Source organism: Callospermophilus lateralis, chromosome 3 (assembly GCF_048772815.1).
Source record: "Callospermophilus lateralis isolate mCalLat2 chromosome 3, mCalLat2.hap1, whole genome shotgun sequence".
NCBI classification, from domain to species: Eukaryota; Metazoa; Chordata; class Mammalia; order Rodentia; family Sciuridae; genus Callospermophilus; species Callospermophilus lateralis.
In genome coordinates, this window is record NC_135307.1 from 169,648,954 (window position 1) to 169,674,315 (window position 25,362).

The 25,362-nt window shown below is 48.9% G+C and overlaps 1 protein-coding gene across 1 annotated transcript; it reads left to right on the forward strand.

Moving 5' to 3' along the window:
* The first annotated feature begins 2,778 nt into the window (after positions 1-2,778).
* Adra1d (adrenoceptor alpha 1D) lies at positions 2,779-24,998 on the forward strand. The gene is made up of 2 exons (XM_076848977.2): positions 2,779-3,889; positions 24,397-24,998. The coding sequence occupies exons 1-2, from the start codon at positions 2,779-2,781 to the stop codon at positions 24,996-24,998; spliced, it is 1,713 nt and encodes a 570-aa protein (XP_076705092.1).
* The last annotated feature ends 364 nt before the right edge of the window (positions 24,999-25,362 follow it).

The following is a 25,362-nucleotide window of genomic DNA, read 5'->3' on the forward strand; positions in this document are numbered from 1 at the left end:
GGATTCACAAAGTTAAGTGGCAAAACCAATCAGTAGAACCTGTAGACTGGCTAGTTTTGGAGTAGAGGGTGAACCAGAGGATGAATTTAGGTGTCTAGCTGTAACTGCCTAGATGGTGGTTCCATTTTCATAAGGGATTACAGCAAGTTGAAAATTTGAGTGTCCAAGATGGTGAGTTTAGTTTAATTTAGTTTTGTTAATACCTCTAATTTGAGGTGCCCATGATGTATCCAGGCAAAATTGTGGGTGTGGATGCTGTGCTTGGAGCAGTATTGAGCTTTATCCCAGTCTCTCCACTGTTAAAACCTCTCTTCAGATAGAGACAGCTCCTTCTCTCTTTGCCCCTGCCAGCAGTACATGTGTCTAGACCCTTCCCAGATTTGAGCATCTGATAAGCTGGCACAGGAAACTGACAGATGATCTCACAGCTCCTGCCTTTCCATGCTCCTTCCCAAAGATCTCTAAAACATCCTCTTGCAGACCTTCTGAGGACCACCAAATTCTAAAAGGAGTGAGGCTACCCCATCTTCTTCCAGGCACCCTACCCCACCTCTCCTTCTCACGCTGCTGGCAAAGACACCTCCAGCCTTCTGCTGGCTCTCTAGACAGAATCAAGCACAAATCTCTGTGACACCAGTGAAGAAATCCCCTAGTGCTCCAGCCTCATTCCCCTAACCCCAGTCTTCTTTGAAAACTCACCAGACCTAGAACCAAATGGACTCCATTGGGGTTACACCTGTCCCACATTATGAGAAGGCAGCCAGTCATGGACACTAGGACTGCCTCCCCTCACTCCCGAGTGAGGAGCTCCTGGCATCCCCTTTCAGTGCCCTTCCCTTTCAGAGAGGAAGCCCAGATTCAGGGTTTTGTTTTTGGTCAGCTGCCAGTTAACCCTTAAAAGCCACATTGCTTTCATTTCAACCCACAATGGTAATTTCCCAAAGACCCAAGTAAAACATGGATGATTTAATGGGGTAACTGTGGGCCTTGAAGAGCTGTTTCTAAGTTATAATTATTACAGCCTTGGCTTCCTAGGCTGGAGGAGGGGCTTACCCATATTTCAACAATTCTCCCATTTCCTGCTTTTTCTTCAAAGCAGCTTCTCATCTAGGACTTTCAGACAACTTGCCTGTTAGCCACAGGCAGCAGACGCCAAGACCCATCTCCTCCCAGCCTTCTCTCCAAAAAGTCCCCTGGCAAGTGGTTAAATCATCTTCATCTTGCACCTAAGAGGTGGCTCTATGCTCCCTAAAGACTCTAATTCCTCTAATTCAGCAGCCACTTAAGTATTTTATGTTGGCTTAATGAATGATCCTCTTGTGTCTCTCCCTGCCAGATCTGCTGGTCAGTAAGAGGCTCCTCCTACTCTAACCTCCACCAGTGTCCGCGCTTCATACCAGTGCCACATCTCTTCTGCCCGCTGTCCTCCCTGTTCAGATCCTGCCGTTCTAAGTCCCACTCAACTAAGAAACCCAGGCACTAGGTAGACGCTACCCTTGACTCTCATTTTACAGATGAGAAACTGAGGTATGTACAAAGAGATCCAACAGCTAATAAGGGTATTTGGAACCAGACTTTTCCCTCCTCCACCCCCATCCATCCTGCCAAGTGACCTTTCCCACCCTCCAGCACTTGTGCTCTCCCTCCCCAGCACCAGGCCGCTTATTTGGAGTAGCAATAGAAAGATTTGTTCTGACATTTGATGTAGAGTAAACTAACAGTGCGAGAAAGTTGGTGTTACATAGATCACTGTCATGGGCAGGGTCTCAGGGCTACAGCCGCACAGTCTGTTCGACCGGCGCCCATCATACCCAGCTAGGGCCTCAGCTTATACCAGGCTTCTGACCCCTTCCGGGCTCTCTTCACGCCTTCGTACTTGGCAGAAGGGTTTGAGACCCTCCTCTAGCCTGTGGACTGAAAGAAAAAAAAAAAAAAAAAAGAGGTGCGGCAGATTGATCCAGGCAGTCTCAGGAGGCGACCGCCGCTACACTGCACCGTCCAGTCCGCAGTCCGCAGATCCCGGGCGCTTGCTGCTCTCTGGCGGCCGGAGTCAGGAGTCTGGGGACCGAGAAATCGCGCCTTCTAAGCTCCGCACGCCCAAGGGCAACCAGTGAGTGACCCGGAGGCTGGAAAGGGGAGGCGAAGAAGAGGGACGCGGCTGAGGAGTGAGAACAACGGGAGAGGGGATCCAGAAGAGAAGCGGGAGAGCGCGCGAAGGGAACAGCGAGGGAAGAGAGCAGTCCTGGCACCAGCGGCGAAGCGTAGGTGGCTTAGGAGCCGGAGAGCGCGTCAGCACCGCAACCCCTCTGGGACCTTCATACACGCTGTCTCCCAGAGATCAGAGCCCCTTCTCCCAGGGAGCGCGGCGCCCCCTCTCTCGGCTCCGGCCGCCCCCTCCTCCCTCCACGCGCTGCCCCTCCTCCGTCCCGCCCCCCGCACGGAGTTGGGAGCGCCGCAGTGGCCACTGCCTGCACCACCGGGTCCCGGAGCCGCTGCTTTGCCGGATCGCCTGGGCACGCTCAGAGAGCAGCGCGAATCACCAGCCCTGACTCTTCTTGGATCCGACTCCACGGGTGGCCTCGGGGAGCCCCAGCCGCCTCCCGACCTGGCATTCCGCTCCCCAGCTGCCACGCTACGCATCACAGGAACTTGGGCAGGACCCGGACGGGACTCGCGCGCGGGGCTGAACCCGAAGCCCTGCGGCTATGCCCTCCTGCCCCCTCCCTGTCAGTTGTTGGTCCTGCATCCCGGCTCGGCCCCCGACGGCTGCGCGTTGAGATGACTTTCCGAGACCTCCTTAGCGTCACTTTCGAGGGACCCCGCCCGGACAGCAGCTCGGGGGGCTCCAGTGCGAGCGGCGGCGGGGGCAGCACAGGCGGCGCGACTGCCTCGGAGGCCCCGGCGGTGGGCAGCGTTTCGGGGGCCACGGGCGGCGGCAGCGGCGTGGTGGGAGCGGGCGGCGGCGAGGACAACCAGAGCTCCGCTGGGGAGCCGGGGGGCGCGGGCGCGGGTGGCGAGGTGAACGGCACAGCGGCCGTCGGGGGGCTTGTTGTGAGTGCGCAGGGGGTGGGGGTGGGTGTCTTTCTGGCAGCCTTCATCCTCACCGCTGTAGCGGGCAATCTGCTTGTCATCCTCTCGGTGGCCTGCAACCGCCACCTGCAGACGGTCACCAACTATTTCATAGTGAACCTAGCTGTAGCCGACCTGCTGCTGAGCGCCACCGTTCTGCCCTTCTCCGCCACCATGGAGGTTCTGGGCTTCTGGGCCTTCGGCCGGGCCTTCTGCGACGTGTGGGCCGCGGTGGACGTGCTGTGCTGCACGGCCTCCATCCTTAGCCTCTGCACCATCTCGGTGGATCGGTACGTGGGCGTGCGCCACTCACTCAAGTACCCTGCGATCATGACAGAGCGCAAGGCGGCGGCCATCCTGGCGCTGCTCTGGGCCGTAGCCCTCGTCGTGTCCGTGGGGCCTCTGCTGGGCTGGAAGGAGCCGGTGCCCCCGGACGAGCGCTTTTGCGGCATCACGGAGGAAGCGGGCTATGCTGTCTTCTCTTCGGTGTGCTCCTTCTATCTGCCCATGGCAGTCATTGTGGTCATGTACTGCCGCGTGTACGTGGTCGCGCGCAGCACCACGCGCAGCCTCGAGGCGGGCGTCAAGCGTGAGCGGGGCAAGGCCTCCGAGGTGGTGCTGCGTATCCACTGTCGTGGTGCAGCCGCCGGCGCAGACGGGACGCAGGGGACTCGGAGTACCAAGGGCCACACCTTCCGCAGCTCGCTATCCGTTCGCCTGCTCAAGTTCTCCCGTGAGAAGAAGGCAGCCAAGACGCTGGCCATCGTCGTGGGCGTCTTCGTGCTCTGCTGGTTCCCCTTCTTCTTCGTCCTGCCGCTGGGTAAGCGATCCCTCTCCCACTAGCCCCTTCATTTCCTTTCCAAGCCTATGGCTATGGCTTCCTGGCAGACATGGATGATCCTCCACCTCCTCCTTAGGGTTCCATCCTAACCTTGTAGGGTTGATTTAGCGACTTTCCTGATCTCTTACTTTGTATAGGGAAAATGAGAGGCAGGTTTCCTTTCACAGGGTTCCAGCTCTTTGTTCTTCTCCTGTTCGTTGCTATTACAAATCCGGTCTTGTTTCCAGCCCCCCATGACCATGAGAAATCCTTGTAGATATCGCCCACATTGTGTGGTCAGCTGCGCATGTGACCCCCTACAATACCCGCCATCTGAAACTAGAGGCACAGAGTGGGTAGGTCCCCATGTGTTCATTCATTCATGAGAAGCAGGCCCTGGCCCGTCCACCTGTGCATCACCATACTCTGGAAGCCACCTGCTTCCTTCAGCACTCCTTCATTTTGGAAGCTGGCCTCAGTGGTATCTGTGAGTGTATCCTGAGCTTTTATGTCTGAAGGCTCTTTTTGAAGGAGTTGCAGGAGAGGATTGTGTGGGGTAAGAAGGGGGAAAAAAACAGGGCAAATTACAAAATGGACAATTAGTATTGTTTATCATCATTTCTGAAATTTAGGGAACTTTCCTAATTCCTTCACAAGTTGCCCTGGGATATGGGCAATGTTCTCAGGGGCTTCCTTTCACTCCTTGAGACCTCTCTTGCAGCAGGGACTAGGGGCTGGACCAGTACGGGGAGGAGAAGGAGACAGCAACTTTAGGGACATTTGCCTGGAATCATTTCCCATGCAGCTGCAGCCTCAGCCTGCTCAAGCAGAGGGCACCCCCCCCCCCCCCCAGAGCCTTTTCTCCCTGACCTGTCCCCTTCTTACCTTGTGAGACTGAGTCAAGGAAGAAACAATGCCTCCCCCGCCCTGCTCCATTGTAGGCCCTCTCCCCACAGCAGTCACAGTGACCTTTATACATTATGAATTAGATGTGTCACTCTCCTACTAAATCCCTCAATGTTTTCCCACTGCCCTGGGAAGAAAATCCAAACCCTACCATGGCCTGGAGAAGGTAACCTTCAAATTTTTATTGTTCAAGCCAAAATGGGACACTGTGAGTGTTTACACTAGAGCCACTGGCATGAACTAGGGCAATCCCAGACATGTAATTCCCCTCCAGAAAGGGAAGTCCGAAGGAAGGGGCTACCTCCCTCTACCTGCCCCCTGCATATTTCACTACTCTGATCCTGTCTGGTTCCTTTACCAAACCATACCTGACTCTAGACTTTTGCACTTGCTCTTCCCTCTATCTGGACAGCTTCCCCCGACACACACCTCCGCCCACCAGCAGCCTCTCCTGGCTAATTCTTCATCCTTTAGATCTTCACACAAATGTCCCCTTTTCTTAGAGTTATCAGTCTCAGTTGTCCTCCCTATTTTCTCTTTCAAAGGATAAGGTTCTCTGCCTTCACTGAATCATCAGTTATAGTTACATATGTGTGTGTTGCTTGATTTGATGTTTGACTTCCCCACTGGCTCTGAAGCTCTGTGATGGCAAGGTCCCATAACTGTCTCATCATGAATCCACAGTGGCCAGCACAGCACCTGGCATATGAGGGACAATAGAGTGCCACATTGAGGGTCACAGGCTCTGACACCAAACAGCCTGGGTTCAAATCCCAGCTCTGCCTCTGTGGAACTTCAGGCAAGTCCCTTACCCACTCTGTGCCTCTGTTTCTTCATCTATAAATAGGGATGTTGGTGATGATAATAATGCCAGCCTAGAGTGCTGTGGTGAGAATAATATTGCATGAATATAATTGTGGCACATAGCAAGTGCTGGATATGCTGATCCTAACTCAGAGTAAGGCATGAGTAAAGCCCCCACTTGAAGTCATCTGTCCCAAAGAGTTTTCCCACTGCCCTGGGAAGAAAATCCAAACTCTGTTGTGAGCACAGGGGCAAGCAATGTTCTGAAAGCAACACACCTGGAGGAGAAGACAAATAAGCAGTCAGGAGAAAGTGGGTGTGCCCCCCACCTTACACACCTGCTCGGCCACCCAGGATTTAGAACTCTCTGAGCTCCATCCCCACACCCCTGTGCTGGCCTTGCCCCTCTGCATCTTGTTCATAAGCACCCTCATTCTCCCCCTGTACCTTGATTCACACAAGCTCCCTGGAGGGAAGCCACTTCCCTTTTTATATTTTCTTTAACTTCTTTTAAAATTTTAATTACAGAATAAAACACAAATGAGTAGAAAAATTATATAACAAGCACCTATGTACTATAACCACCCATTTTGAACACATGTTAACATTTTGCCATATTTGCCTTAGATCCCTTCCTCTTGCTCCTTTCAAAAAAAAAAAAAATAGAACCCAGCTGCAACCCAGTGCCCTCTCCCCCGCCTTCCTCTCTCTCTCCCTGCCTCCCCAGAGGCAAATCTGGCATTTGTCATTCCCGTGTATTTGTTTATACTCTTAGCACAAGCATCTGTATTCATAACAAAGTATAGCATTGCTTTGTGTGTCTTTAGAATTTATATCAATGGCACCTGCTGTGCATATCATTCTTCAGTTTACCTTTTTTTACCCAATATTATGTCCTTGAAATTTATGCCATGCTGGGCCATTGTCACAACAATACATTTGAGTGTCTTCCAGGTGTGTTGATCCAGTGTCCTGCTGAATGTGCAATTTTTCTTGTTTTTTGCAGTTTCAATAAGCACTATGAAGGGCTACTATTGTTTTTTGAGGTCCAGATCACATGTTTCCCTCTTCTAGGAAATCATCCCTAAATTTCCAGGGCCTTTGCCCCTTCCTAGTATCTACTGCTCTTTCTCAATTCCTCAGTCTCTGCTGCTCCTCACAAGTGGCATGGGGTCCCTTCAGAAGCTCTGTATCCTGTTCTGAGCAGAGATTTGCATGGGTGTATGCATATGTAAAGTCATAGAGCTGTATGTTTAAGACATACACACAAGTGCTAAGGGATGCTGGTGGAGCTGAATGGAGTGGTATTGACAATAAATGAGGCAAGAGAACAGAGGCCAAGCAAGGAAACAGAATATTCCAATCTTCCCCATGTGACTTGAAGAGCTAATACAAAGGCAGAGGCTGCTAAGAGAGCAGGAATAGCTTGGAGGCTGTGTAGGCAGGAAATTAGGCAGGAAGTCCTAACACCCCCCAGGCCTGGAATGGGGGAGGTCCCTTTGGAAGAGCCCAAACATTCTGAGCAGCAACGCTTTGAAGGGAATCTGGCCTCTAAGGGGCAGGCAGATCTTGGCATGAAGGTGCCAGGTATATGGTGGGGAGGGGAGGATGAGGGGAACTTGGTTATGGGGTCAAGGATGGGTTTGCTCACAGGAGCATGGTGTGTAGGAAAGGATGGAGGGAGAATAGAAAAGAGAAGGGTTCTGTGGAGCTTCAGGGAACACCTGCTTTGAAAGAACCAGAAGAAGCAGAGAGAGAAGCAGCTGGGCCAGGTGTGGTGGCACATGCCTGTAATCCTTGCGGCTCAGGAGGGTGAGGCAAGAGGATCACAAGTTCAAATCCAGCCTTAGCGATTTAACAAGACCCTGAGAAACTCAATGAGACCATATCTCAAAAATTTTTAAAAAGAGCTGGGGATATGACTCAGATGTTAAGTGTCCCTGGGTTTAATCCATGGTACCAAAAATAAATAAATAAATAAGGTAGCTGGGCAGGATAGCCATTCAGGTAGCACCTCCCTCCTCAAAGATCCTGATGGCCACACTAGGTGTGATAAGCACCAGAAATGGAGGGATTGGGAAAGATCAGTGTGTATCCACAAAGGCCATAGGCCATAGAAATTAAAGGACCCATAAAGATACTACCCAGGGCTGCCTAACAGTCCACAATGTCCCCACTCACACCTGCACACACAAAGCTAAGTAGAAGCAGCAGCCAAAACCACAGCAGAGACAGTGCTTTAACAACAGCCACCAATAGCCAAGGCGGGTAACAAGAAAAAGGTCCAGAGTCATAGAGGGACACTGGCTTGGTGAACCATGGACTGGTCACCTAATGCTGTGGGTCAGGCCGGAGAAAGAGAAAGAGCACCATCTGTGGGTGTCCTGAATTATAAGGAACCTTGGGGACACAGATGCCAGACACCTAAAATCCTGAGGGTCCCAAAGAGACTGGGGATCATCTCCCTCATTTCTGGCTGCCCCACTTTCTTGGTGAGGAGCAACTGCAGAGCACGCATTCCCCTGAGACAGGCAGAGGGTCCCTCAATGAACCTGAGACATCAAGAGTTCAACAGTGATTCCAGGCAGCAAAGGTTGCTTCTGATTGCAGAGATGCCTGTGGACACATAAATACCCCTCACCCCTCACCTGCAGCCCCCCAACCTTGGCTTTCATGCTTATACTTAGCTGAACATGCATAGTGATGGCATATCCCTGTTCACCTAGGACAGTCCTGTTTTGTGCCTGTTGACCATGTGATTATGATAGTGCTCCCTGTCAGTTTCAAAGATGTTCCTGGTTGGACAGGAGAGAATATGGACACTGGTCTGAGAGGCCTGTGGGGGAGGGGCTGTTGGCAGCCCTACCCAGGACAAACACATACCCACTGACCTCAGCAAGCTGGCGCAGGGCTAAGTGCCATGGAAAATCACAGGAAACTGCGTAAGTGGTTCCTGCTCACGGGCATCCTGTAGCCCCAATGTCTAGAGCAGCACAAACCTGCAGAGGGTTATGGGGAGAGGTAACAGTCAGAGCTGCTGCCTGGGACTTCCCTGGAGGATCCCTGATGTGGGAGCATGGCCACTACGGGGCTGCCCTGGGAAGGGTGGGCAGCTGGAAGTGTGCCTGGTGAAGCCTTCTGACCCTGGGATACTTGATGCATGAGTCCCCTTGCTCTCAGAGGTCTGAGCCAATCACTCAGTGTAGTCATGCAGGTCACCTTCCCTGTGGGCCAGAGAGACACAGGAAGGACAGGGGAAACCTGCCCCTAGCAAGCATCCATCTGCTGCAGAGATTCCTTCCTCTTCCAGAGTCTCCAGAGGCTGTGTCTCTCCTTGGTGTCTTCACAGCAATAACGCTTTGCTACCTTTGGCTTTTGCTGCCTGGAAAATGCCCCCAGCCAATCCCAGAGGTGGATCTGTCCCCTACATTTTACACTCACACACACCAGCCAAACCTCCTGTCATTCCTGATGACCACTAGCAAACCCCTCAAGCTTACACTCTCAGCTGTGTTTTTGTTGGGCAGATCACAAAGTATCCCTGGCTTCTGAATGCCATCACCCAGGGCAGTCCCAGAATCTAGGACCCCTCCCAAATACACTTAAAGATATTCAAGTTGTCCAGAGGCCCAGATATCAGAAGCCCCCATAGCCAATATCCCAGAACAACACACCATCCATCCATAAGCCTCACCAGGTCTCTCTCCCTGCTGTGAGTCTTGTCTCTGTGATACAGCACACTTCCCTGACCACTCAGACTTAGTTAGGTGTGCACATGCTTCTACTGCACATTACTTTCCCCTTGTGAATGTTCAATACATAGCACAAAGTTTGAAGAGTGAGAGAACTTACTATGTGGGCATAGAAAAGTGGCCATATTGCAGGGGTGCTCCTGGCTTGGGAGTCTATGAGACATTCTTGGAATGTGTAGTCTATGAGAAGAAAGGTCAAGGGATGAGGCCAGCAGGAGGATAGAGAAATAAACTGGATTACTGTACAACACGGAAAAGAACAAACCTCAGGTATACACAACAACATGGGTGAATTTTTTGTACATGACATTAAGTAGAATAAGTCAGATCAGAAATTTAAAGCATATGTACCATATGGTTCAGTGTATACAAAGTTGAATAATATGTGAAATTAATCAACAGCAATAAAAATCAGGGTAGTGATTACGTGTGTGTGTGTGTGTGTGTGTGTGTGTGTGTGTGTGTGTGTTGGTACTTACTGGAAGTGAATGATAGAACCTTCGACTAGCAATGTTCTGTATCTTGTTCTGGGCAGTTATCACATCACTGTTTGCATATGTAAAGTCATCAAGCTGTACGCTTGAGATGTATGCACTGATAAACTTGACTGTCAATTTGAGTACCTTAATGAGAGTCACAGAAAGCAGGTAGGAGACTGTGAGCCATGCTGAGGAATTTGTTAGCACAAAAAGACCAGACCGGATGCAAACTTCATGGATCAGCTCAGCTTTTTATTGAGGAAAGAAAGTTTCATGCAGGAAGAGGGTGACACCTCAGATGGGCCCACTTTCCTGGTGGAAAACGAGTCACTGGCCAAAGGAATTTGGGCCTATATAGGCTATACTGAGAGACGATTTAGTGAGCATGTGAGTTTGGGCACTCAGGAATTTGGGTTTTTAGCGGGGGTGGGGAGGTCTGTGGCTAGCACCTGGAGGGGATTTATCTTGGAAGAGATTAGTGCTTCCCAGAGACTATCATTCTAGTTTTGATAAAACACCTTCTCCCCACCTGTGGCCAGCATCTGGAAAGGATTTATCTTGAAAGAGATTAAAGCTATCAATGTATGGCTTTCTTTTCATTCCCTTTTCCAAGGCCACACTATTTGAGGGTTTTTTATTTTCCATATCTAACAGAACTGATGTCCAGAATGGAAAGCAGGCTGTGACAATCAGGTAAGGAGTGGTGCAGGCAGGTGTTTCTGAGATTTGACCATGTTCCAAAGGACCCATCTCCACAACTTCCTGAGATATTTCTTGGGTCGGCAGGTGCAGGGGAAGAGGTGGGGATGCTGTGTGACAGGTCATTGGTGATGGCATTTGTCCCCATCCCCCCACCCCCATGTAAAAACCTGAAGAAAAGTCTGGCATTAAGTCTCCTACCTGTGCTTCTGTGGCACCTAGCACATAGTACATGCTCAGTAAATGTATGCAGAAGAAGAAGAAAAGGACAGAATCCATGGCCTCTTCACATCCTGCCATCCAAGGGCCTGTGTGGTAAAGCACAGCTATTTTAGTCAGCTATTTCGCTGCTGTGACTAAAAGATCTGACCAGAACAACTGTAGAGGAGGAAAAGTTATTTGAGGGCTCATGGTTTCAGAGGTCTTAGTTCATAGAAGATCAGCTTCATTCCTTGGGGCTCCAGGTAAGGCTGAACATCATGGCGGGAGTGGATGGCGGAGGGAAGCAGCTCACATCATGGTGATCAGGAAGCAGAAAGAGAGTCTCCACTCTCGAGATATAGAATATATACCCCAGAGTCATGTTCCAGCTCCCACCTCCTCCCCACACCCTACCACTTCAGTTACCACTCACTTGATCCCTATCGGGGGTTAAATCATCGATTGGGTTAAGACTCTCACAACCTAATCGTTTCTCCTCTGAACCTTCTAGCATTGTCTCACATGTTAAGCTCTTAAGGAACACCTCACATCCAAACCATATTACACAGCCTTCTACTTACTTTATTTTTTGTGTCATGTTGTGGTATTTTATTATTTATCCATCTATTTATTAATTTATCCACCTAATATGAAATCTACCCTCCTAATAAATTTTAAGTATGCATATGGTATTGTTAACTACAGGAACTGTGTTATACAGAAGAGGTCTAGAACTTATTCACCTTCCTGAACTGAAACTTTATGCCCATTGATTGGCAACTCCCATTGAGGAATTGTGAAGCACCTTCCTGCTCTTTGATTCTATGAATTGGACTACCTCAGGTGTTTCATATATGTGGAATGCTGTGGTACTTTTACCGGGACTGGCTTATCTCACTTAGTATAACTTCCCTCTATTAACTGTCAATCATCCTTACTAGTGATATGGGTGTATGACCCTCCATGTATGTGCTTTAAAAATTTAAGCATAATATATAATATTGATCAAGTAACTGTTACGAATAAGCCATGAGTTAGGGTTCTTTGTGAGGTTGTTGTTTTGGATTTTTTTTGTTTTTTTGTTTTTTGGGTTTTTGGGGGGTTTGGTTTTGGTTTGTTTTTGCAGTGCTATGGATCAAAGTAGGGCCTTGGACATGCTAAGCACAATTCTGCCACTGAGTTACAGCTCCAACCTGGGCTTTTGCTGTTGTTGGTGGTTTGTTTGTTTGCTTGTTCTTCATGGAAAGTTTCAAGTACCTACAAAAGGAGAACAGTATAATTAACCCCCATGTACCTATGACCCTGCTTCAACCCCAGGCTAATTATGTTGGTTCATCTCAACCCCACCCACTCTCCCACCACTGCAGATTATTATGAAAAAAAAAAATCCCAGATACCATATCACTTTAACTGTAAATTTTTCAGTATATATTTCTAGAAGAAAATGACTTTTAAAAAATAACTACTATCTATTGTAACACATTAAAATGACCACTTAATATTATCAATTTAATTCAAATATCTACCTAGTGTTCAAAAGGTTGCTGGTTGCTTTATAAACTTTTACTTTGTTAGAATGAAGATCCAAAAAAGGCACATGTATTGTATGTGGTTCATTTGCCTACCAGGTTTACTTAATTGACACATCCCTCCCCCCGACCACCACCACTACCTCTTTTTTCTTTTAATTTCTTTAGTAAAGAAACAAAATTGCTTCTCCCAAGGCAAATTTCACAATATTTAGACTTCACATCTCCATAGTACCATTTACCATATCCGTCTGTTTCCTATTTGCCTATAAGCTAGTTTGATGAGATTCAGGTTTGGTGGTTTGGACAAGAATTCTCTTTTGTGATGTCAAGATTGATCAGGGTTCGGATGCTGACAACCTGATTTGTCCATTATAAGGTAACTCATCAGCCTCTCCTCTGCTGGCTTTAGCTTTTGATCATGGCCGGGACCACTGGGGCTTAAAGTGGTGGTATTTTAATCCTATAATTACTTCTGGATTTTTTTTTACTAGAATTTCAAAAAGAATTCACCACTAGCTGTTTGGTTGAAATAGTGTCTATAGAAGAGGCAGGAGAGGTACTGAACGTTCCTCCTTATATATCAAATGAGGAGTCAAGTCTCCAGTGTTCTTTCCAGAGGTGGCCAATGGGAGTTTTTTAATACCATAATAATGCCAAGGTTTTTAGACATCCATGCTATTCTGACACCTTACAGACATCACCATTTGGGGCTTGATTAGTGAGCACCTTTTCAAATTGGCTCCTGAGACCTTTGGCACAACCCAGAGAATGTTGAGTACTTCCTTGCTTTCTGATCTAGTGAGACATTTTAGTCTCAGCTTATGCTTTTCCTGCTCTGGACCTAGAATTAGTTATTTCTCTTAAAAGTTCTGGTATCTTTTAGTGGAAAATGAAAAGTGAGAGACCACAGTCTGAGCTCTTAGCTGTTCCTTGATTCTGAACTGGTTACACATCTAGTGGACAGATCTAGGAAATGTATTTTATCTTTTGTAAAGAAAATATACACCACTGATGGGGATGGGGTTTTTGTCCTTAGGGACAGATCCCTTCCCTTCAGATCTCATGCTGTGACCAACTCCTGCTAAAGTGCTGTCCCAAACATTCAATGACCTTTGGATCACCCAGCCTCATTCATTAAAGACCTAAGTGTTGGGGTCACAAGATTTCTCCCTCACTTTCATCCCTGCCCTTGTCATCAGTATGACATCACTATACTGAGGCTGACCATGATGACATGTTGGCCTCCCCATTACAATGACCTTCCCTCTCCCCATTCTAATTAGGGCCATGCCCAAGTCCACATGCCTGCCCCAATCTGCTCCTGTCCTGCCTCCTTGGCTCCCATTACTTCTGCTCATTGATTTCAACCACCCAAGCCTTCACCTCTCTGCCCTACATTTTGTCACCTGACCAGTTATACCTCCCTTCCCTAGCCAGCTAGTCCCATGATCTATCACTTCATCCTCTCCAACAATTTTTAACTCTCTCCCATCTACCTACTTCTATGAGTTCCAAATCCTGATTCAAGCCATTCTTTCACATGGAACACAGTGATGTTCTGGGAAATGTTCAATAATTGGCTTTGGGGGACTGGGGATGTGGCTCAAGCAGTCACGCGCTCGCCTGGCATGCGTGGGGCGCTGGGTTCAATCCTCAGCACCACATACAAATAAAATAAAGATGCTGTGTCCACCAAAAACTAAAAAATAAATATTAAAAATTTTTAAAAAACAACAACAAAAATAATAATAATTGACTTTGGAAGGAGCTAATTTGTAGCATCTGCCCATTCCCCTAGTATAAATATTCCCACTGTAGTTAATTGCAAGTTATCAACAAAGCGCACACGCACCACACACACACATACACATACACACACACACACACACACACACACACACACACACACCAGCTTGCAAAATTCCTGAAAATTGAACCAGCAGTTCTTGTGAATCAATCAATCCCAGGATCTAAGTGAGCACTCACTAAACAAAAATCACCTTCCATAGTCAGGGCTCTGCATGGCAGCAAGCCTTAGGATCTCTCCAGAATTCCTGCAGGTTCCCAATCAGCTCTGACTCCCTCTCAAAGCTCTTTCCCTTCCAAGGGATCTTCCTCTAACAGCTAGTGTTTGTCCTTCCTTACCTTTCACCTCTCCTCTGTCCATACACAGCGTACTGATGTGTCCAGAGCTTTCTTAAAGATGTGTCTCCTTCAACCTTGTGGCCCCTTTGCCCTCACCCTCTCCCTATCTTCTCACTGTGATCTTTCCTCCCTTTCACTTATTTGCAATAATATTCCTTGCAACTTAACTTCTTTAAAGAATAATCTGATGTTGATACTTCTCCACCTACCAACACACATCAGCCTCACTCACATATCTCCTGCCATCCTTCCCCCAACCCTCATCCTCTGAGGACACACTGCCATAGATATGCCTTTGACATGGTCACTGGTGACTGCCAAACTCTCATACTCAGAGGACTCTTCAAGTCCTTCTTTCATTCATCCCTGTTGTCAGCTTGCGTGCCCTCTCCTGGCCTCTTAGGAGTCTTCATCTCCCTCTTTACCCCCCCTACTCCTCCAGGTGTACCTCCTACTCCTTCTCAGCCTTTCTAGAAGGCCCTCTTCCCCTCAGATCCATGTTTGAGTTTCAGACCCACATTCTAGCTGCCAAGTCCCCACTAGCCCTTCAAACCCCCTGATGTTAGTTTCTTGTTGCTGCTGTAACAAATTACTTTAAATTTAGTGGCTTAAAGCAACATTTTATCTCCCAGTTCTGAAGATTAAAAGTCCTAAAAACAAGTCTCCTTAGGGCTGTGCTTTTCCTAGAGATTCTAGGGGAGAATCCCCCTCTTGCCTCTTCCAGCCTTTGGGGATGGCTGCACTCCTTGGCTCCAGGCCCCTCCTCTACCCCGAAGCATTGCTCTGTTGTCACGTCTTCTCTGACTCTCCCCCTCCTGCCTCGACTCCTCTCCCCAGGACCCCTGTGATTACTTTGTGTCCACCTGGAGAACCAAGGATTGTCTCCCTCACTCAAGATGCTGAATGACATCTACAAAGTCCCCTTCACCATGGAAGGTGGATTTCATAGGTCCGGACCTCTTGGGGGCTCTTATTCTGTCTGTCACACTTGCATACCCCAACCTCACTGTCTTCCCTTTCTGGACTCCCCTTTTCTTCTCCTCTTCTTAAGCTGCCACTGTCCCCAGGGTTAAGGGTCACTCCACAGCCATGTTTTCAGCTTTATCTCTCACCCAACTCCTCAGCCCCAGCTCACATCCCCCAGACTCAGTGCTGTGCACCCTCCTGCCCCAGATGCTGGGCAAGAAAAGGTCCCAAGCATTGCCATGGGACATGGCTACTCCTTGCATGGCCTGAGCCTCTTATGGACCTGCAGAGTCCCTGAGGCTACTCCCCAGGGTTCCCATCTCGAGCCCACATAAGCTCTGCTTCATCTTGCACCCTGGGGATGATGGAGGATTTTCATTCCTTCACTTTGTGAGTGAAGGCCCAGGAGAACAAAGTTCTGGTCCCTGAGAACTCACATGGGGTCTGGGAGGCAATGCTCATGAGCTCAGTTCTGGGACTCCCTGACAGAGTGGCCACTACCTGGAGACCTTCTCTCCCCTGGCAGAAGTGCTATTCTGCTCAGACCTATGAGCCATTTGCCAGTGTGGCCTCAGAGCTCAGAGGCTCATGCCTGGGTCGGATCCAGTGGGGCTGAGCACAAGGGCCATTCAGCAGAATTGCAGTCTTGGTCGCTCAGAGCTTGGTATGGCCCGTTCCAAAGCTACAGATTAGATCAGGAAAGATGAGTGAAGAGATGGCAACCAAGAGGAGAAAGAGGAAAAGAAAGTAAAGGAGAGAGGAGGGGGCAGAATGGAAGGGAAATGAGCAGGAGCCAGTATAGGGATATATTATATCCCTAATGTGGCCTCTACACAGCCTCTGTGCTCTAGGAGCTGCCTGCCCTTCCCTCTCGCACCCTGCAGCTATAGAAGGGTGTCCCAGGCCAGATCAATAGTTCTCTGCCAGCCCCAGGGAGCCCAAGTATCCCGAGGCAATCATGGCAGCACAGAAGGACTTCTGGTCTATTCCTGGTCGATCTCAAGAAAGAAGATCCTGCCAATTGCCCCTCACCATGGAAAATTAGCAATGCATGGAATTCGAGAGATTTGGCTTGGCACAGCTGGCCCCACAGTGCCCTCAACCCACCCTTCCACGTCCTCATAGTCCATGAGATCTGGCTCTTACCCAGCTTACCTCTTTCTGGCAGCCTTCTGTGAGTGCTTCCACTTCAAAATGGCTTTATCTCTTTCCACTCTCCCTCTCACCTTCTCTGCTGCAGCCATCCTAATTTCTGGTTATCCCCAACTTGTCAGGTACCCTGATGCCTCCTGCCCTTGCCTCTGCCTGGAATTCTGTCTGCTAGGTCAGATGCATGGCTTGCTCCCCACAGGCACTCAGGTCTTCGCCCAAGGTGCTTTATTAGAGAGGCTTGTCTGACCCTTTCTGATTTAGCAAAGAGGTCCGTGAGGAGTTGGAGGTTTAGCCCCTTTTGGGAGAGATTTTTGAACTCCAGGGTCAGAGCCACTGCCAAACAGCTAGAGAACTGGGAGACGGGAGGGGAATCTGGAGCTGGAATTCCTTCTCTCCTAGACCCGCTGGTGGGAAGAGACTGAGTATCTAGAAGGACAGAGTATTTTTAACTCCTCTGTATCTTTCAGCCAGAGAGGATGGTGTACTATGGGCAGAAAAATCACTAATGGATGAGGGGATAGGAAAAGGGGGAGGTTGGGGTGAAGCCTGATATTTCATGGTTGGCTACAAGTTATGGGAGAGACTGGCTGTGAATTCTGATGGTGTGCCAAGAACAAGTTCCCTTCTGGTGATGCCAAAAAAGTACTGTTAATCACTCAGTCTGCCCCCTTGGCTTCAGAGCTATCTGTTCTCGGCGGGCTTGGCCAGTGTACTCAGTTCCAGCCATGGCCTTTCCTGCCTTACCTGACATCTCAACAGCTCCTCCTTAGAACACAGAACTGGCCTTTCATAATCTAGACCACAAACAATCCCCCGCCTCCATTTCCCCAACAATTCTTGGACCAGGCTGACCCAGCCAACATGGCTATTTGCTGACTCAGGAGAAGCCCTGCATCTTCTGACCAGCAGGGGTCTGGTCCCCTGGACACTAGGTCAGACTCCTGAGACAGACTCCCCTGTGTTAGTCAGTTTTACATCTCTATAAAAAAAAAAAAAATACCTGAGCCAGGTGTGGTGGTGCATGCCTGTAATCCCAGTAGCTTGGGAGGCTGAAGCAGGAGGAATTTGAGTTCAAAACCAGCCTCAGTAACAGCAAGGCGCTAAGTAACTCAGTGAGACTTTATCTAAACAAAACACAAAACAGGGCTAGGGATGTGGCTCAGTGGTCAAGTCCCTCTGAGCTCAATCCTCAGTTCAAAAAAAAAAAAAAAACCTGAGATGATTAATGTAAAAAGAAAAAAGGTTTATTTTGGCTTGTAGTTTGGGAAGCTCCAGTTCATGATCAGCAAGCCCTGTTGCTCTGAGGCCTGTACAAGTTGCTCACCATGGCAGAAGCGCATGGCAGAGCAGAACCACTCACCTCATGGCCAGGAAGTGAAAGAAGAGGAAGAGGAAAAGACCAGGGTCCCGCAATCCCCCTCAAGGACATGCCACCAGTGACCTGAAGATCTCTCACTAGGCCCCACCTCTTAAAGGTTCTGTCACTTCCCAGTAACTCCACAGGCTGGGGACCAAGCCTTTAACACACGGGTCTTTGGGGGACACATATCCAAATCATAGCAACCCCAATACAGGGAATGGGGAAGGCAGGTAGGAGCTGCTGGATGGAGACTAACCACATGACAGACAAGGACAAGGATCAGAGGGAGGCTGACAAGAGCTACAGTTATGATCGGTCATCTCCATCTACCTCCATCCTGTCTCTACTCATGGTGGTAAAAGTAGCCACTGCACCTCCACCCCACTCCCAGCCACCTTTTGAATGAGGAGGAATGGACACAAAAGTGCACACTCCAACCTCACCTTTCCCAGCAATAGGCAGACAAGTTATGGTGGTAACCAAGAACTAATCTTTGGATCAAAGTTTTGGGACCAAGCAAAAGAACTTGAAGAAACATTCAGGAACTTGACCAAGAGTGTCTTGGATCAGGTGTCCTAGAAGCAGAGATTGAGATGGGGCTTCTTTTTACAAAGGATTTATTGAGAGAATGTTCTCAGGAGACATCTGGGAGGAAGGGAGGAAGCAACATGGGGCAGGGGAAGAGCTAAACCCAGATTGTGGTCTCCAACAAAGGCTTGCCTCAGTGTGATGACTCTAGGGAACTCAGGAGAAAGAAGGGCCGCACAGAATTGTACCACAATGAAGCAAGGGACTGTCATTGGCTATGGGCTGTCACATGGGGTCAGATTCATCTCCCCAATTGAAGCAGTGCCCATTGGCTGGGGATAGAGGACAAGTAGGAGCCGTTGGTAGCCAATCCTCATAGCAGATGGGAGTGGGGGCATCCACTTAATGACCAAAAGGTAACTTTTTTCCATTTTTATTGGTGCATTATACTTAAATCCTAGTAATGATATTCATTATTACATATTCATAAATGTATACAATATAACAATATGATTTGGTCAATATCATTCCCCAATATTTCCCCTGTCCCTCCCCTTTTCCCTCCCCTGGTCCCTTTCTTCCACTCTACTGGTATCCTTTCTATTTTCATGAGATCCCACCCACTTTCCCCCCTTTTTTCTCTCTATATTCCACATGTGAGAGAAAACACAGAACCCCTGACATTTTAAGTTTAACTTATTTCACTTAATCTAATGTTCTAAAGTTCCATCCATTTTCCTGCAAATAACATAGTTTCATTCTTCTTTATGGCTGAGTAAAACTCTATTGTGTATATATACCACATTTTTTTTATCCATTCATCTGATGATAGACACCTGGGAAGGTTCCATAATTTGGCTATTATGAATTGTGCTGCTATAAACATAGGTATACATGTATCTTTATGATGTACTAACTTTAATTCTTCAAGATAAATACCTTGGAGTGGTATAACTAGGTCAGATGGTGGTTCCATTCCTAGTCTCCAAAAGGTAACTTTTGCACAAAGACTTGAAGAGGTGAAGGAGACAACCAGGCAGATCTCTGGGACTCATCCTAGGAGTCTTGGGTCTATTCAATGCTCTCTCCAGAGAGAAGGCAACAGCCCAGCCCTTCTGAGTGCCATAGGGTACCCTTGAGGCCATACAGAAAGCCAACAATGTCACATAGCCTGGGGCAAGCAGAAGAGAGTATGCTGGGCACACACACTCCAAAGACCACTACCACCTGCCCAGGGGCCACCAGTGAGGTGAGGTTAATCACAGAAACACCTGCAGAGAAGGTGGTCTTTGCAGAGTCTGAAGAGAAGAGGCTACCTGTGGAGAAAGGAGGAGTGCCACACTCCTGGCCAGATCAGCCATGCTCAGGAGTGGGGACAGGCATGCTGCTTGTGCGGAAGCTGCTGCAGGAATAAAGAGAGTGGCTATGGCCCCTGGCCCTCTTAAGTGATGATATGGGAAGACCAAAAGGTTTAGGACCAGACCAGCTCAGGAGCACAGCCTGACCTTGACCTCTAGGGTTAACTAGAATCTCAGCAAGTGGGCTGTCTTGAGGATTCAATGAAAAAACATTTCAAGGCCCCAAAATGGAGGCTAGTAGGTACTGAGCACTCAGAAAGAACTTTAGAGACCACCTATCCAAATGTCATTTATGCATTCATTCAATGAATATTTTAGAGCCACTGTTCTAGGTCAGGAACTTATACCTAGAGAATCCTATCCCTGCCTCCAAGAAACATCATGTCATAGGGTAATGGAGCAGTAACAAATTTTATTAAAGAGTAAGTATACAGGAAAGGAAAGGAAACTGACACAAATAGTTTACAAATCATAAAATTGGCATCCTGGAAGCCATGGATAAAATGAGCAGCATCCAGGTGGCCAAGAGTGATGTTCGAAGGCTAGGGGCCCTGGGTGGGGGCGGGGGCGGGGAAAGCAGCAGGGTGACAGGTGATGTGCCCTGGAGAAGAGAAGCAGCAAGAGTAACCTGGAAAGGGTGAGGAGCACAAGGCCACAACTAGAGAGACAGCAGCTATGACAGGGTGGATCAAGGACCTCAACACAGGCAGGGACACCAACTTTGGTTAGGAGGGTGACTCCTTTCTAACCCAGGAGGAAGAGAGGCCAGATGGTTTGGGCATGTGGCTAGCTTCTGTGGCCTCAGTTCCCTCTGTGAAACAGGAGTTGAGTTCAACTACTTTGGGGAAGAAGAAAGGGTGGTACCAGGCTCAGAGCTGGAAAGGCTAGAGCAGGACAGGAGAGAGAGCTGCCAAGGATGAAGGCTGAGATCACTGCAGCTCCTGGACACGGCTGAGGTTGGAGGCCTAAGTGTGCTCAGAGATGGGTTAAATTGGGGTTAGGATCTGGCTAGATGAATCCAGCCTAAGTCCTGGGGGAGGATGGAGCAGGGAATGGCTGAGGTGCTGGCAAGCAGGAAGTCAGCTAAGCCCAAAAGGAAGGGCATGGTAGGAGGGATACAAGGAGCTGGAAGAAGGTCAAAGTGCAGATGAGGAAGAGAAGACAGGAAGTCATGGTTGGCAGTGGGAAACGGATTTTAAGTGAGGAAATGAAATGCTCAGGCTTCCATTTTCAAGGGATTCTGTGCCAAGCATTTAAGGACAAGATAAACAGAAAACCAATAATTACTTACAGTGTTCTTGGCACTTATAAGTAAGTGTGATGATCTGGGGGTTGGCTGAGGGAACAGGAATACAAATAATTCTGCTGGATCAGGAAGGGTTGATAAAAGAAATTCTGCAGAAAAAGTTCCCACTAAAATCCGGTCTATATGAACCTCAGACCTGCTATCTATGAGATCAGGGGAGCTGTGGCCTGTGGAATCTGAAACCCAAGGCACAGATGTCTATATTTTCTAGGCAACATGTCTGCACACCATGGGCAGAGAGCAAATAAGACACAGTTGTGGTGGACGTTATTGGCACTTACCCATCTCCCCTAGACCTTCAGTGCACATGGACCCAATTCGACCTGAGCACATGCCTGTATTACTTTGCCCAGGAACTCTCTCTGCCCATCAAAATCCTTGCCCACCATGGTAGCAGCCAAGAAGTAGAAAAACGAACACCCAGATTGAACAGCTCAACATAACTGATGGGAACGGGAGTGTAAATACCCCACCTCCTTTCCCCTCAATAGGGTCACTCTGAGGTTTGTGTTCTGCACAGTCACCTAGAGCCCCGCTGGTGGTATTAAGCCCCAGTTGCCCACATTGACAACTAACTTGATAGCCACCTCTCATGGGCTTCCTGCTTTTCTTTTTTCCCTCCCAACTCCAGGTGTTTCATTTACCTCCCAAATTGATGACTTGCATTTAAATCTTTGTCTCAGAGTCTGCTTCTAGGAGATCCCAAAGTGAGACAAATCCTCAATAGGATACACTGGGAGGCTGAGTTTGAATTCCCTCTTTCATATGTAAGGAATTCCCAGTTCACAGATGGCTTCACACAGGTCAACTGAGCATGAATTAGGATATTAATGTTTACAACAAGACCCAGGCAGTATCATGAAATGCTGTGTTGCCCCCCAATCTGAATAAAAACCATGCTGATAACAATGTCCTTTGGCCGGCTTCAGGCACACCACTGGAAAGCATAGTCCACTGATTTGTCATCCTGGGCTAAATATAAAAGAATTGTAGCCTGAGTCAGAAGTTATTTTCAGCACTTGATCTGACTGCAGCCATTGAGGGATGCTGTTCTTGAGGGCTGCCTTCCTGGAAGTTGAGGTCCACCCTGGTGGCCCACATATTCCAGGGACTACCCAACACCTCTGCCAGGGAGAATCATCTCTTCAATCCACCCTGACTGATGCTCCAGCACCCCAAAACCTACCACATCTCAGCCACGTTTCTGGTCACTCTCTATATGTGGAAATTGGTCTCTCCCCAAGACTATAGTCTCCACTCTCAAAACCACAGGAAAAAAGTAAGAAGGAAGGAGAACAGACACCAGTTTGTGGTGTAGTTGTGGTATTGGGGATCAAAGCCAAGGCTTCACACATGCTAGACAAGCATGGTATCATTGAATTACATCCCCAGCCCCTCACTGGTATTTATTAAGAATCTGCTAACAGGCTAGTTCCAAGACCTATAAATCTTTACCAAATCCCTTCCAGAGAAATATTATTATCTCTAGTTCACAGAAATGCAAAATGAGACTTTAGATAGCCAGATAGCTTGCTCTTGAGCCATGTGATGCTGTGTGGCCCTCCTCTTCCTCTACCACATCTCTTGGCACCCAGAACTGTTTCTATATGTAGGGGGTGGACGATATGCAAAGGTCTCCAGGTCAAAGAGTGAGGCATGGTGCCTCTTCCCCTTCACTAAGGGACCTAACTCTATGCCCAATCTCTGACCTGCTCTTATTTGTGGGGAAGGAGCAAGAAGAGATATAGAAGTTTCCACAGTTTGTTAGGACCCTGGATTGCTCAGTCTCATGGGCAGCTGCAGCCCCTGTCTAGGATGCAACACCCTGGGCCCCCTACTGCTGCTTAGGTAGAGAAGAACAAGAAAGTGGCTTCTGTTTCCTGGAGTGTATCTTTGCAACTGGCTGTTCTTTCCATAGACATGGCCTCCTTCAGGTCTGTGGAGGGGATGTCAGGGGAGAGATTTGTGGAGAGGAGCGTCTTCCTGGCACAGCTCCCAAACAAATGCCCCCACCCCCACCTGCCTAGTGCCCCCACAAAGTCATCCCAGAAATCTTCCCCAACCACAGTAGGACAGCCTCACTGTCCTGCATTCTGATAGCCCATAGGCATTGTTTATAGAAGCCTAACTCTATGCCCAATCTCTGACCTGCTTTAAGCAATTCATGGTTCTTAACCCACATGTTAAGAACTTTCCAGTTGAACAACTGGTTCAGTTGGTGTTGGGTAGTCCCTGGAATGTGTGGGCCACCAGGGTGGACCTCAACTTCCAGGAAGGCAGCCCTCAAGAACAGCATCCCTCAATGGCTGCAGTCAGATCAAGTGCTGAAAATAACACAAGTTGAACTTTCCAGCATTTAAGGCCCTTCACCATCTGTCCCAAATGAAGTCTTCTGAGTTGATCCTACAGGATATTTCCAGGCTCCAAATTTGGCATTCTCTCACCCACTTGCAGCTTTCACATGTAAGACACTCTGGCCCTTCTCATCCAGGTTGATTCTCTGAGATCCTTAGAAACACAAAGCCTAAGCTCCCTCCCTATGTGAACAAAATGAGTACTCCCCTACCATCACCCCACCTGCATTTCAGTGATGTTCACATTGCTATTCTGGGAGCAAGGGCCATGCTTTCTGCCTCCTCACAGGAGAACCCAGCACACTGCTTGGCATGGGGCAAGCCTTAGACCAGGTTTAATTCCCAGGTTCTTACCCCTTTTTGTGCTGGGGACTACTCAGGTATCTGGTGAAATCTATGGATTCATCTTAAGTCGTACTTTCAAAAGCATGAAACAAAAAAAAAAAAATGACAAATGAAACCGATTTTACTGAAAAAGTTGTCAAAATATTTTTACATGAAATCAATGACTTAGAAATGTGCCTCCACATTAAGGCATTAAATGAGATCTGATGGTGCATTCTAACGACTGTCATTTCCAAATAACAAGAAGCACAGAAAATATCTCATAACATCCGCAGCAATTGAATGTGATAGGAAAATATCCGCGGGAACTGCCAATCTTGCACTACTAGTTTTGATGTACAAAAACAGTAATTTCACATGATTTTGTCCAATTCTACTCTGATTGTTGCCTGCACTCGCTGAAGGAAATGATCAGTTTCGGTTAGAGGTGAGTAAACGTTGGAGATGCTAGCTTTCCCCATCCAAGTTTATGGAGCTCCTGAATTATGTCAGGGATCTCTGGGGGAGATCCTTTCAATCTCCCTGGAGTGCATAGAGAGCCTGTCCTCTTTGCACCCAAGGCCTGCCTGGACCTCCCGCTCCCAGAGCAGCTAACCAATCCGGGTCTCTGTGCCCTCCAGGCTCCCTGTTCCCGCAGCTGAAACCATCAGAGGGCGTCTTCAAGGTTATCTTCTGGCTCGGCTACTTCAACAGCTGCGTGAACCCGCTCATCTACCCCTGCTCCAGCCGCGAGTTCAAGCGCGCCTTCCTCCGCCTCCTGCGCTGCCAGTGTCGCCGCCGCCGACGCCGTCGTCCCCTGTGGCGCGTTTACGGCCACCACTGGAGGGCCTCGACTAGTGGCCCGCGCCCCGACTGCGCCCCCAGCCCGAGTGCTGCGCCCCCCGGAGCGCCACTGGCTCTCATAGCGCCCCCAGATCCCAGCTGCCCAGGCACGGACGAGGTGCAGGCTCCAGTCTCTAGCCGTCGAAAGACCCTCTACGCCTTCCGCGAGTGGAGGCTGCTCGGGCCATTGCGGAGGCCGACCACCCAGCTGCGTGCCAAGGTCTCCAGCCTGTCGCAGAAGATCCGCACCGGGGGCGCGCAGCACGCAGAGGCCGCGTGTACCCTGAAATCGGAGGTGGAAGCCGTGTCCCTAGGCGTTCCCCAAGATGTGGCGGAGGGCGCCACCTGCCAGGCTTATGACTTGGCCGACTACAGCAACCTCCGGGAGACTGATATTTAAGGACCCCCAAGCTAGACTGAGGAATGTGCTGAGGGTGGGCGTGGGGGGCTTTGTGGGGAGGGTGGCTGGGTTTGTTGGAGTGGCCCGGGTGGATCAGGGACTCAAAAACTGTTCAGGATGGTTGCTTCTGTGACATCTCGGAGCAAGCCGGGCTGGACCCTTGAAGCGTTGGGAGTTTGGGGGCCCCCTGTTGGAGACAGGTGCACAGAGCTCTTTTCCTAGGAGGGAGGGGCTGCAGGATCTGTGGTGCCATTGGCACCCAAATTCCTGTTTGAGAATCTAACCACCCCATATGCCCTGCCCTGACCCGAGTAGATTGCCCCAAGTATGGCCAGGCAGGCCTGTTCCTCTTCTTCGAGAGGAA